Source organism: Anabrus simplex, chromosome 1, assembly GCF_040414725.1.
Source record: "Anabrus simplex isolate iqAnaSimp1 chromosome 1, ASM4041472v1, whole genome shotgun sequence".
Lineage (NCBI taxonomy): Eukaryota > Metazoa > Arthropoda > Insecta > Orthoptera > Tettigoniidae > Anabrus > Anabrus simplex.
The window spans coordinates 491,360,066-491,372,090 of NC_090265.1; the positions used below are offsets into that span (position 1 = coordinate 491,360,066).

The window sequence follows — 12,025 nt, forward strand, 5'->3', positions numbered from 1 at the left end:
AAACAAAACAATACAGTATTTAGAAATAAATGGCCCACGGTCAGCTAGCTTCTAGAGAGCCATTAGCCTTGGCAATAAGGCAGAAACAAAAAATAAAATAAAACATCAGCAGTATGGCACAAGAAGGCTATAGACCTTCACCTCTCACCTGGCTGATCTCGCAGACCTGGCACATTCCATCTCAGCTATTGCCCTAACTCCTGACCTAGTCAGTTTGCTGAGCCAGCCACCACCTGCCATGCTAGTATGCCACAAACGCCACACGTTGCAATTACCACATGGACTACTTCCTTGTTGCCAGACAGCGTTACCTAACTTCATCTCCAAAACAATGTCTCAAATAAACATAATCACTCTTACATTTACTTGTAATTCAAATAACTCTTGATCACTATGACCAGCCTCCATCCACATTACAGCCAACCATCATTACCTCACCAAGCTTCCACTCAACCTCTTCGAAACAATATCCTCTTAATCAATCATACTCACTCTTACGTTCACCATCCATAATTACCAACTAAACATCACTACCTCTCTTACCATTCAAGCATACTAACTCTGATCACTCTATGACCAACCTCCAATCACCTCTCCATACAGTCAACTATCATTTAACTTCCAGACCATACACCTTAACCAAAACAAAGCTCTACCATTAACTTCTATAAACACCATCTAAATTTACTACCTCACTTATCATACCTCACTTACCTTTCAATTTCAATTTACATACAGTTAATAAAGATACAGCTCAACCATACAGTTGGCATCCAGTTCCAAAGACACCGATCCACCCTTAACTTAAAATTACCATACCCGACTCTACACCAACAACTGAACTTATCATTTCAACATATTGCTTAGCATCCTTACTTCTTACGGTTGGCATACAGGTATCAAAAATACCAATCCATCATTAACTTAAAATACCGTGCCTGACTCTTAACCATCAACTAAAATTCATTACCTCTCTTATCATCGCTCATCCCTCTCTTATCATGCAGTTAACAAAGACACAGTTCCACCATTAACTTCACCGTGTATCATATACTTCTCTTATCATACAGTTAACAAAGACACAGCTCCACCATTAACTTGTTAAAATATCATCCCTAAATACTAACTTAAATGATCATACCCGACTCTTAACCATCAACTAAACTTCATTACCTCTCTTATCATCGCTCATACATATTAATTGGCTTTCTTGCTTCTTGTTACTATGCCCTCCTCACTATTGTTTTTCTTACCCCACAAGTCATTTACACTTAGGCTTTTCCCTTTAGTCACAGTCTGTCTTCTCTTCGCCCACTCACTCGTATCTTCACTTTCATTATGCCTTGAGCCAAGTACCCTTTCTTAGAGTTCTGCCATCTCCACTTGCATCCTTCTTGTATCATTTATTGTCTCATCAGGTCTATCCATAATAACTCTGACCGGAGTTAACTCAGATCTTGTCTCTATACTAGACTCACTTGGCACACAACCTCCTATTGCTTATCTTCCAAACCAAGACCGTCTTCTCCGGGACTGTTTTCTGAAACCTGCCTTTCTTCCACTCTCACTCCCATCTCCTCTTCCAGTGTCTTGAGTTTGGACACTGACCACCTGCCTGTCCATTTCCCATTGGTTACTACTAGTATCTGGCCCCTGATTTGCACCCTCAACCCTTGCAATCTTGCTCTCACTAGATGTTTCCTTAGAGTCTTGTACTTCTCGTTGCCATCTCTTTTTATGTCCCTTTTAATCCACATCTTATCACCCTGCAGATTTCCAGCATTCCTTATCACTATGTCCGCCATCAATGCGGATAGCAGTGTCACCTTTACTGGTCTACTCCCCCTCATTTTACCTACTCTCACAACGTCATCTATATCAACCTCGCTGAAGTTGTTTTTCATTTTATGTTGAACAATATCTACCACTTTATAAATGATATCCACCTTATCTTCTGTCTTCTCTCCTTCACACCATAAATAGATATGGATTTTTCTCTATGTTCTTGACTGGCGTCTGCTATTTCCTGCTTCAAGTTCCTCACCTCCTCTTCCAAAGTTTTTATTTTTCCCCGTAGTGATACAATTTTCCTATCACTGCTTTCCATTTTTGTTCTAGTTTCCTTCATGATCTCCTGGAACCATTGCCTCGTCTTTTCATGCTCCTTAACTTCCTCCTGTAACATCCGTTTTAACTGATCAAATGGGCAGAGCTCCTCCACTACTTCCTTAATTATCTTCCTTATAACTTCTACATCCTCCCAGTTCATGTTATCACTGATCTGAGGGTCTGGATTAACTTCTATGCCCTCAGTCACCAACAACACCAAGACCACCGCTGCCACCAAAAGCAACTCCCCCTTCAGACCTAACTCCACTTTGCCTTCTTTTCTTCTGGCTGTTTTCTTTATTCTTCCTTGCCATCTTCCTACAGCACCCCTAAACTGCTCCATCTTCCTTGTCACACTCCGTTTGACCCTTCTGCTCCCCCCCTCTACTCCACTCTTCTCAACTGGCACACTCGCCACGGCACGTCTGTTCACGTCACTTGCTGAGGCTAGACTGTTACTTTATTTATAGCTTTTAGTTGACCTCACTGTGTCCATATTAGTTATATGTTCCCATCAAAATCCAGGGTGTATGTAATTTTAGGGCAATTATTTTATAGTTCGAACGGAGCACCCCTGGGAGTGGCTGACTAGTCTGGGGCAAATTACCTTGATGGTAGAAACGGGTACATCACCACCTTCAGATGCCCACACACAGCCTTCCGTGGAACTATCGATGACCTCCAGACAGCTTCAACAACGGCTATTCAATGACTGCAACAACTGGACATCCTAGTTTAGTTTTCATTAGTTAATTTATGTAATTACTTATATTTTACATCATTTCTGTGTTCTTGTATTTTTGTATTTTTTTCTATTTTTCTGTACTGTACATACCTCTCTCGATTTTTACTGTATGTTTTACCTTGACTTTTTGTATCTATTCTGTTTTGTAAATTATTTGTTGCTGTTACAATGTTACTCAATTTGTGCTTGGCTTAACTTGTACCGTAAGCTAAATAAATAAATTGGAAAGGAACAATCAAGAGCCTTGATTTAAGTCGTATACAGAGAGATAGGAACAAGAAAATTGCTTGAGTGTAAAATATTGTGTTCAACACCGCAATACTGCTCTCTTGTCTCCCTCTTTTTTTTTTTTCCAATATCTTTTATGTCGCACCGACACAGATAGGTCTTATGGCGACAATGGGATAGGAAAGGGCTAGTAGTGGGAAGGAAGTGGCCGTGGCCTCAATTAAGGCACACTCCCAGCATTTGCCTGGTGTGAAAATAGGAAACCAAGAAAAACCATGTTCAAGGCCTGCCGACAGTGGGGTTCGAACCTACTATCTCCCGGATGCAAGCTCACAGCTGTATAATTAAAACACTAAAAGAAAAAGAAAAAATACTTATTATTATCAAGATAGGTAAAGTGTACATTAAATGCTGACTCAGATAATATCAAGGCCTAACTTTAACAAACTACATGAAACTTACACCTGGCAAGTAGTAACATACACTAATCAGACTAGGATAATAATAATTTCGTGTGGCTATTACTAGCCGATTGCAGCCCTTGTAAGGCAGACCCTCCGATGAGGGTGGGCGGCATCTGCCATATGTAGGTAACTGCGTGTTATTGTGGTGGAGGATAGTGTTGTGTGTGGTGTGTGAGTTGCAGGGATGGTGGGGACAGCACAAACACCCAGCCCCCGGGCCAATGGAATTAACCAATTAAGGTTAAAATCCCCGACCCGGCCGGGAATCGAACCCGGGACCCTCTGAACCGAAGGCCAGTACGCTGACCATTCAGCCAACGAGTCGGACATCAGACTAGGATGAAAACACAGAATGGCCACCATATCAAAATTGACACAACTATTGCACAAATACTTTATAATACAATCTAAGGTTACAAAATTACATATATGTTTTCTTAATTGGCATGGGTTTTAATTAATGGATTTCAAAATATTATGCTTAAGAGAGTTGGTTTGAGAATGATCAGTACCACAATATATCTTGGAGAGGTGTGATCACATCTCTAAAGACTGCTGGCCTGAGGAGAATTCAAACTGTTCTCTGTATATTGTAGACAGTCCTTGGTTTCCATCACTTATCTGAAGTAGATAACAAGGCTATAGTACGTTACAAATAAATCTTTGATTGAAACAAAATGCATATCCATAATGGAAAATATTTATCTGTACCTCAAATGTTGGATCACCAAGCCTTCTCGCAGAATCTGCACATCAGCTTTGTTTTAAAAGCACTTTCAAATCCTCAGCAAAAATGCTTGCAGGAACTGGTACTTCACCTTCACTATTCCACAATTTATAGACTTTGGAGACAAATTCAGATGCTGTAAAAAGGAAATGTACACAGAGAATATTTCATCACACCTACAATCATTAAATTGCAGCTTAGCATGTTTTCTTAAAATATATCAGGATTGAGATTAAGCAAGAATACCTATACTTAAAATGTATTTTGTTATAACTATGTTTTGTAATCTCATCGTTTTGATCTTTTCTAAATCTTACTGGATAACAAAAGCAGTTGTATTTTATATCTAGGGAACATATTTTTAAAAGTACAAGGACTATGGGTATAATTAAAACAGAACTCAATATATTTGAAAACATAGGTTTCTTTGAAGTTGTTGAATGACAGGTAGATGATAATGAGTGAGCTACAGCATGGAACTGTTAGCCACAGTAGTCAGCAATTGGTACTCCATAAAATGTGAACACAATGGGTCCCTGAGTAATTCCCACCAACAAATGATGAGGAAAACTTTTGCCTATCAATCCTACAATAATATCCTATTAGCAATCGCACTGATGTGGAAAGTGTGCACCGTTTCAGCCGTGAAATGAAACGCCTGAAGGTGGTTGCCCGGTATTACTTCCTCTTAAAACAATCACCCAACGAAATCCATAACCATGCATTAGACACGAACAGGCTCCCTGCCACTAAAAAAAGTTAAGTCATCCTGTCAACTGACAAGGGTTGGGGATCAGGTTTAGTTGATACAAAAAGAGCATGCAGCTGATTTGTTGGAACTTATACTAATGATCAATGTAGTTGTTTTACTGGAAATCTGCCATTCAGTGGAAATGTCTGTATGCTAAGTATTAGGAATGTTGCTCCTCCAGACCAATACACAGCCACACACTGTCACTGTAACTTACAACTCTTGACCGGATGAGTTGGCTGTGCGGTTAGGGGCGCGCAGCTGTGAGTTTGGATCTGGGAGATCGTGAGATAGAATCCCACTGTTGGAAGCCTTGAAGATAGTTTTCCGTTGTTTCCCATTTTCACACGAGGCAAACGCTGAGGCTGTACCTTAATTACAGCAAAGTCATGGCCACTTCCTTCCCACTCCTAGACCTTTCCTATCTTATCATTACCATAAGACCTATCTGTGTCGGTGCGACGTAAAGCAAGTTGTGCAAAATAAATACAAATTCTTGGAACACTTTCCATGGATCACATTAAAATATCTGGCATATAGTCTTGATCTAGTACCAAATGAGTTTCATCTGTTTGCAGCTCTGAAGAGGTTTTGGAGTTATGATAATGTTGAGACAGGGGTAAAATGCTTCCTGAATTTGTAGACGACCAAATTCCTATGAGGAGGATATTGAAAAACAAATTAATTTCAATAATTTCAAACATCTGCCACTACATTAACCATTGATACAAGATAAAATTAACTGTACGGAAACATATAGATTCACTTTTCAAGAAGCCAGTGAAGGTAGGCCTTTTCTTTTCTTTTCGATACAGGGCTTGCATTGGGAGGGAAGCAGCTGTTGTCTTAATTAACCCCTCAGCGCCGACCTCTATACGTGGTTTCGCATTTACGGCTATAGCGCGAAGAGTTTTCGAGTTATGGATATGCAAATTGTTTTGTTTCCAAGAAGACATTTTCATGCTTATCAGTGTTGTAAATAAGAATTGAAAAATCTTTAAAATGAAGTTGTTTTTGCAAGGATTTGTCAAGTAAGTCTGAGCACTAATCTCTGCTTTTTAATGAAGTCTGTTTGCTTCATTCTTTCCCACAGAATAAAATAAAGAAATGATATTCTGAGAAGTTTTGTCTTTTCGTGTGATGTTCTTTGCTCTAATTTTACATTAAGAGTGCAGTTTATTTATTATATTTGTCTTTATTTCTCAGCTTGTAATATTTTCGTAACTCTCCACGAGCGCACTGTGAAGGCATGAGTTATTGCTGCTTTCTGTCATACGATACGAGAACCAGTTGTTCATGGTTTATATCTTGTCTGAAAGACGATGTATCGACCTTTTATCTGAAATATGTATCGAGTTGGGTTTTTTGTCATAAATGTTATTCCTCTTATTCAGTTTCATCCTGCTCTTTTCGGTCTTGCTGCAGCTTGATCAGTCCGTGTGATGCGCCGCGCTCAATGGCTAGCTCCAGCCGTGGTTTGACTGACAGTAACGTGCTTGAAATATTGTATAATTCAGATGAAAGTTTAGTCGGAAGTATTAGTGACAGTATTACCAGCAGTGATAATGAAATAGATGATATGGCTGTGAAGGATGCAGTGGTAAATGATGAGAGTGATGATGAGGAGGAACCAGTACTTGGAAATTTCGTGTGGAAGTCTATGGATAATTATACAGGTCAAAGGGAAGTTTTCAATAGTGAATTCTGATTCCTGAATTCTCTAATAATATTCGGACAAGTCAGAGGGACAAACATTGAGCAGTTATCTTATCAGGTTCAGCTGATGGAAGGTTTGTTTACAAAATACGCTCTCTCGGGCGGGGAACGAAATATTCAAGGCCGGCACGCATCAGATAATACAGTTCCAAGGTTGTAGGAAAGACATTTTATCAGGAAATTAGCACCCAAGAGTGAGAAATCCAAACCTCAGAGATGTTGCATCGTATGTTCAAAACACGGCGAAAAGAAGACATCGGTGTACTGATGCCAGGAGTGTAACTTGGGTCTCTGTCTCGAAGAGTGCTTCAAACTCTATCAAATGAAACTAAATTACTAAGGGGAAATCTGAAACAATTATGTAATTATCTGCTTGTACATAGTTCTATCATAAGGAATTCCAAATTTCGTGAATATCGAGCTTCTCTTATACTTGTAGTAACGCTTGAAGTGAATCAATGTATTTCAGATGTGCGTAGTTGAAATCTCATCCGGCCGCGGGGTAGGAAGCTCTTTAAATGGCTGCGACGCTGAGGGGTTAAGGTACAGCCCGTATATTTGCCTGGTGTGATGGAAAACCATCTTCAGGGCTGCTGATGGTGGGATTCAAACCCATCATCTCCCGAATACAAACTCATAGCTACGCGGCACTGACCGAACGGTTATCCCATATGAAGCATCTGTTGTCATTTTATTAGGGACTTGAGGTACTCTACATCATCATCATTCCCAAAAATAACAATTTTCTTCAGAATTATTACTATTATTTTAATGTATGTCAAAAGAAAGCTGAATTATTTGCAATAAAGGTAAGTCACTGAGAGGGCACTGATAATGTAATATTAGTTATCACTAGAGCAAGTAGTGGAGGATGGATAAGCTCCGGAAATGTCAATACAAGTGAGTGGAGTACATTTAAAAAATAAAATACAAATTAAAAAAAAACAAGAATTCAGCCAGAGGTTTGTAGTATGGAACACATTTCAATGCTGATAAGCAGCAACTTAGGACTCTTTTTCTCCTTCAGGGCTTGTAGTATGTTCCATAATTGTTTTCATCACCTTTATATTTTTTTCATCCCTTTTCCTATGTTAACCCGCTCTTTTTCTTTTTCTTTTTTTTTTTTTAATACTCATCAAGGCCGATGAACTGTCAAAATGGCCCTTCAATCAGTGTAGATGCCTCACCTCCTGAGAAAGCTGGGACACAGAAATTACCTTGTAATTGGTTGAGAAGAAATTAATGTAGAAAACTAAGGATTGATGAGGAGAGAGCCCATCTTTGTGAAGACAGCAGTGTATTGTGATTTAGAGACTCTTTGTCACTTGGTATTTTCATGTTTGTCATCATCTCTTCTCTGATGCTCCCTCTTCCCATACTGACCTATCATTGTATTTATCCTAATGTGCATTCCTGTTCATGTTCCTATTGTTCTACATGTCACATGTTTCTTCTTTTCCATTTCTTATATACTGTATTTATATGAACTAAAAACATGCCAAACTATCTTGCATTATGAAAAGAGCTACAGTATATTATGTTTACATTTATTAAATTTACTGATGGCTTCATACAGATGATCAATTGTGTTATGTTATATCCTATTTAAAAATATAATTAGTTACAAAATGTCTAATTATATTTGTGATCTCAGTTCAATACGGAACCAAACATGAAATTTATAACCCATGATATCCTGTTTAAGCTATTTCATTAGCTTGGTAACTTATAGTTTAATTCTTCTGTCCATCAACAGGGTAAACTACTGGGACTAATATTACACAAGTTACGCTAACTCCTTTACTTACAGACTGAGCAGCGAACTTTGGCAGCTGTTGACACCACAATAGACTGAGGATCTATTTTAGTACCACTATATGTAAAATCTGCTATTTTAAACAGTACCTGTAATGAAAAAGAAAAAAAAGAAAAACATCATTACTTCATATGGCTAAGTAATAAAAACATCTCTAGATGCATTTAGGTCTCTATTCAGTAACATACTTGCCAATTTTACTATTATATTTTATTTTTAAGTATGTATCTCTCCTTTTTCAATGAGGTGTGCATGCATTCTTACAGTGTATAAACACTAGGGGTGTACAGAAAACAATAAACCATTTCAATCTGTCAAAAAAATTTATACTCCATGTAGTTATTGACATGTTAAAGACCTCTGGTGGCATGCTTGGTGTCACCTGACTAAAATTAAATCAACCAAAGGAAGTGTTTGTTGCTAGATAGGAAGAAAATCAGAATGTTGAAATTGGCAGGCCTAATGGGACTACTTCAAAAGGACTGCAACTGGATAACCAAGACCATGCGATTATTATTATTGTTCTTCTTCTTCTTCTTCTGGGATTAGGGCCTACTAGGGACCACATTCCAATTTCAATTCTTCATCCTTTGTTGTTGTTCCTTCCTTTTCTTCCACTATTCCTTCATTGTTTCTCTATGTTTCTTTTTTTCCTTCTTCAGACCACTTTGTGCCAGTTTTCTTTGCCTCCCTTGGAATCGTCCCATCTTTAAAACTTTCTTCCTGAAAATTTCTCTTTCCATTACTTCTTCTTCTCTGATGCTGTTTCATTCCAAGTCTTTTTTGATCTCTTGAATCCAGGTGGTTGTTGACCTTTTCTTCCAAAGATATGTGAAGATCTTTTTGGTTAGTCTACTGTCATCCATTCTGTAAATATGTCCAAAAATTAGCAGTCTCCTCTTCTGTTCTGTTATAAATATGTTTTATATGCTCTGATCAATTTTGTCAACTTAATTTCCAAAATTCTGTAGTTTTTAGAGGGCCTAATATTTTTCTTACAATTCTTCTTTCTAGTACCTCCAATCTTTCAAGTTTATAATTGAGTACTAAGCATTTGTTATACCATATGCTCTTTCCATTTTGTGTATCCTTACCTCTATAGCAGATTTTTCCAAACCATTTCCTTGGATTGTTTCCCCCAAATATTTGAATTGCTTTACCCTTTCGATTGAAATTTTGTTTTCTCTGCCGAAATTCTTAAGTCTGCCATGTTGGCTGTCTCTTCCAGAAGATTTACTTGTACTGCTGCATTAGACAGGCTTTCAGAGAATATGGCAAAATCATCTGCAAATGCTAGGCAATTTATTGCAACACCTTTGTTCTTTCTCCCCAGCATAAGTGGTAATATATTATGGTGCTTCAGTTTTTTGTTCCAAATTCTCACAACTTATTCCAAGATACAGTTGAAAAGGAGTGGAGATAAGCCATCACCTTGTCTGACACCTGTTTGTATTTTAAAGGTCATGATATCTCACCCATAAATTTAAATTTTCAGACTTTGTAAGGGTTTTCGTGGATCAGGTTTGCCAATTTGGTTTTAACTCCAAAGTCACGTATGGTTTTCTCTATCGACAGAGTCAAAAGCTTTTTAAAATCGATGAATGTAACGATTATGTCTTTCGAGTTCATTTGTCTGTGATCAATTACTGACTTAAGTTGAATATCTGTTCAGAGCAGGACCTGCCCTTTCTAAATCCAGCTTGATATTCACCCAGTTGACTGTCAAGTGTAGATTGTACACTGTTGAGTAATATTGTTGTGAATAATTTATAAGCAATTGGTAGAAGAGAAATACCTCTACAATTGTCGACATCTTGCTTATTACCCTTCTTATGAAATGGGTGTATAGTATGCGCACTTTTTAGTGATAGATTTTTGTACTCGTTGGAGAAGTAAGAAGGGTTCCGTTAATACTGCCAACTGAATGGAAATGAAATCTGAATTGAATCGATAATATAATCGATCGATATGAATTTTCTAAACCTTTATTATTTTAAGCAAACAACTGAGTCACACACACAATATATAATAGTATATAACATTTCCCGTTGCGAAACGTGTTCCTAGCATGAATTCTATAGTTTGGCTTTGCTGTGTAAACGACAACAGTACAAGTACTTAAAGTGTACGCCAGATGGCGCACAACGATGATAAGCTATTCTTAGTTTGTGTTTCAAAGGTTGCCAATACGAATCTCGAAGATAACCAAAGTCGACCGCTTCAGCACTAGGGTGTAAATCTATCACTAAAAAGTGCGCAGATAGTACTAGAGCCACTTTCCATTCTTCTGGTATCTTTTTTGTTTTCCAAATTTCTTCAAGAATTATTTGTAAATCTTCAATAATTTTTGGTTCTGACCATTTCAAAAGTTGAGCTGTTATGGAATCTTCCCCATTAGCTTTATTATATTTTAGAGATTTAATTGCATCTTTAATTTCTTCCACAGTTGGTGGCAAATCAGATTTTAGGTTTTCATGAATGTCTGGAAATTGCAATTTGTGGTTTGGTTCTGGACAGTTCAGAATGTTTTCAAAGTGTTTTGCCAGTATTTCACAGTTTTCGACATTGTTAAGGCCAGTTTTACCATTTTCATCTGTGAAACAAATACTCGGAGCTTGATAAACCCTTCAAGTTATTTTTGAAGGTTTGATAGAAGTTTCGTGAATTATTTCATTTGAAATTATCCTGTATTTCCAGTAGCTCAGTAACTCTTTTACTCTGTCTATAATTGAGAGATAGCACACTGATATCATTATCAGTATAGAAAATATCTTGCAATATAAGAATCTCACATTTGGGGTGTTCGGTATTGACTGTATAGTCCTCCTTAGTCAATACACATGTGCGTCTTAAAAGAAAATTTAAGAAAAATCACACAGTAGGTAGGCATACATGTTTCAGCCCCACTGGGCCTTCTTCAGCTTTAAAAATAAAATTATGTGTACGTTCAGTCCTAAGCCCGAAGGCTGGTTAGATTCTCAACAGCTCCACCATTAGCTGCGATGATCGCCTAGGCGTCAATGAACAGGCGTGCAAGGGAAATGAGGAACGAGGTAGATTCCCGTTGCCTTCCTCACCGAACCAGAAGTTGCTATTACATATCAGTCTGCAAAGCCCACTGAAATGCATGCACCAATCAACCCCATGAGCAACATTTTCACACCATTCATAGCAGGGACTGGCTACAAAAGGAATGGCATTACTAGTGTTGTTCATTCCTTAGTCGCTATCATATTGTCAAAGCCAAGGATGAGACTAAGGCAGATCAATGAAAGTAACAAAATTGCTCTAGCCCATACCAGAAGACACAGTGCATTGTAAACACTAGGTCTTGCCAGCAAAGGCATGACTGAAAATAAAATAAAATAATAAAATTACACTTTTATTTTACTTTTAAAGCTGAAGAAGGCCCAATGGGGCCAAAATATGTACCTACTGTGTGATTTTTCTTAAGGTTTCTTTTAATACA

General features: G+C 37.9%; 2 protein-coding genes across 3 annotated transcripts in view; one reads left to right on the forward strand and one right to left on the reverse strand.

Annotated features, from left to right (window-relative positions):
* Window positions 1-3,080, forward strand: part of Polr2I (RNA polymerase II subunit RpII15) — a 30,457-nt gene extending 27,377 nt beyond the window's left edge. Inside the window, exon 6 of the transcript XR_011017527.1 lies at window positions 2,668-3,080. The gene's annotated coding sequence lies outside the window, so the exon portion shown is untranslated. The remainder of the gene's footprint in view (window positions 1-2,667) is intronic.
* An 800-nt stretch (window positions 3,081-3,880) lies between these two features.
* LOC136856996 (AP-5 complex subunit mu-1) overlaps window positions 3,881-12,025 on the reverse strand; it is a 33,910-nt gene continuing 25,765 nt past the window's right edge. For both annotated transcript variants that reach the window (XM_067135320.2, XM_067135319.2), the window contains 3 exons: window positions 8,549-8,645; window positions 4,258-4,409; window positions 3,881-4,167 (listed from right to left, as the gene is read on the reverse strand). In XM_067135320.2, the coding sequence (XP_066991421.2) occupies window positions 4,300-4,409; window positions 8,549-8,645 (207 nt within the window). In that variant the 3' untranslated portion in view covers window positions 3,881-4,167; window positions 4,258-4,299. The remainder of the gene's footprint in view (window positions 4,168-4,257; window positions 4,410-8,548; window positions 8,646-12,025) is intronic.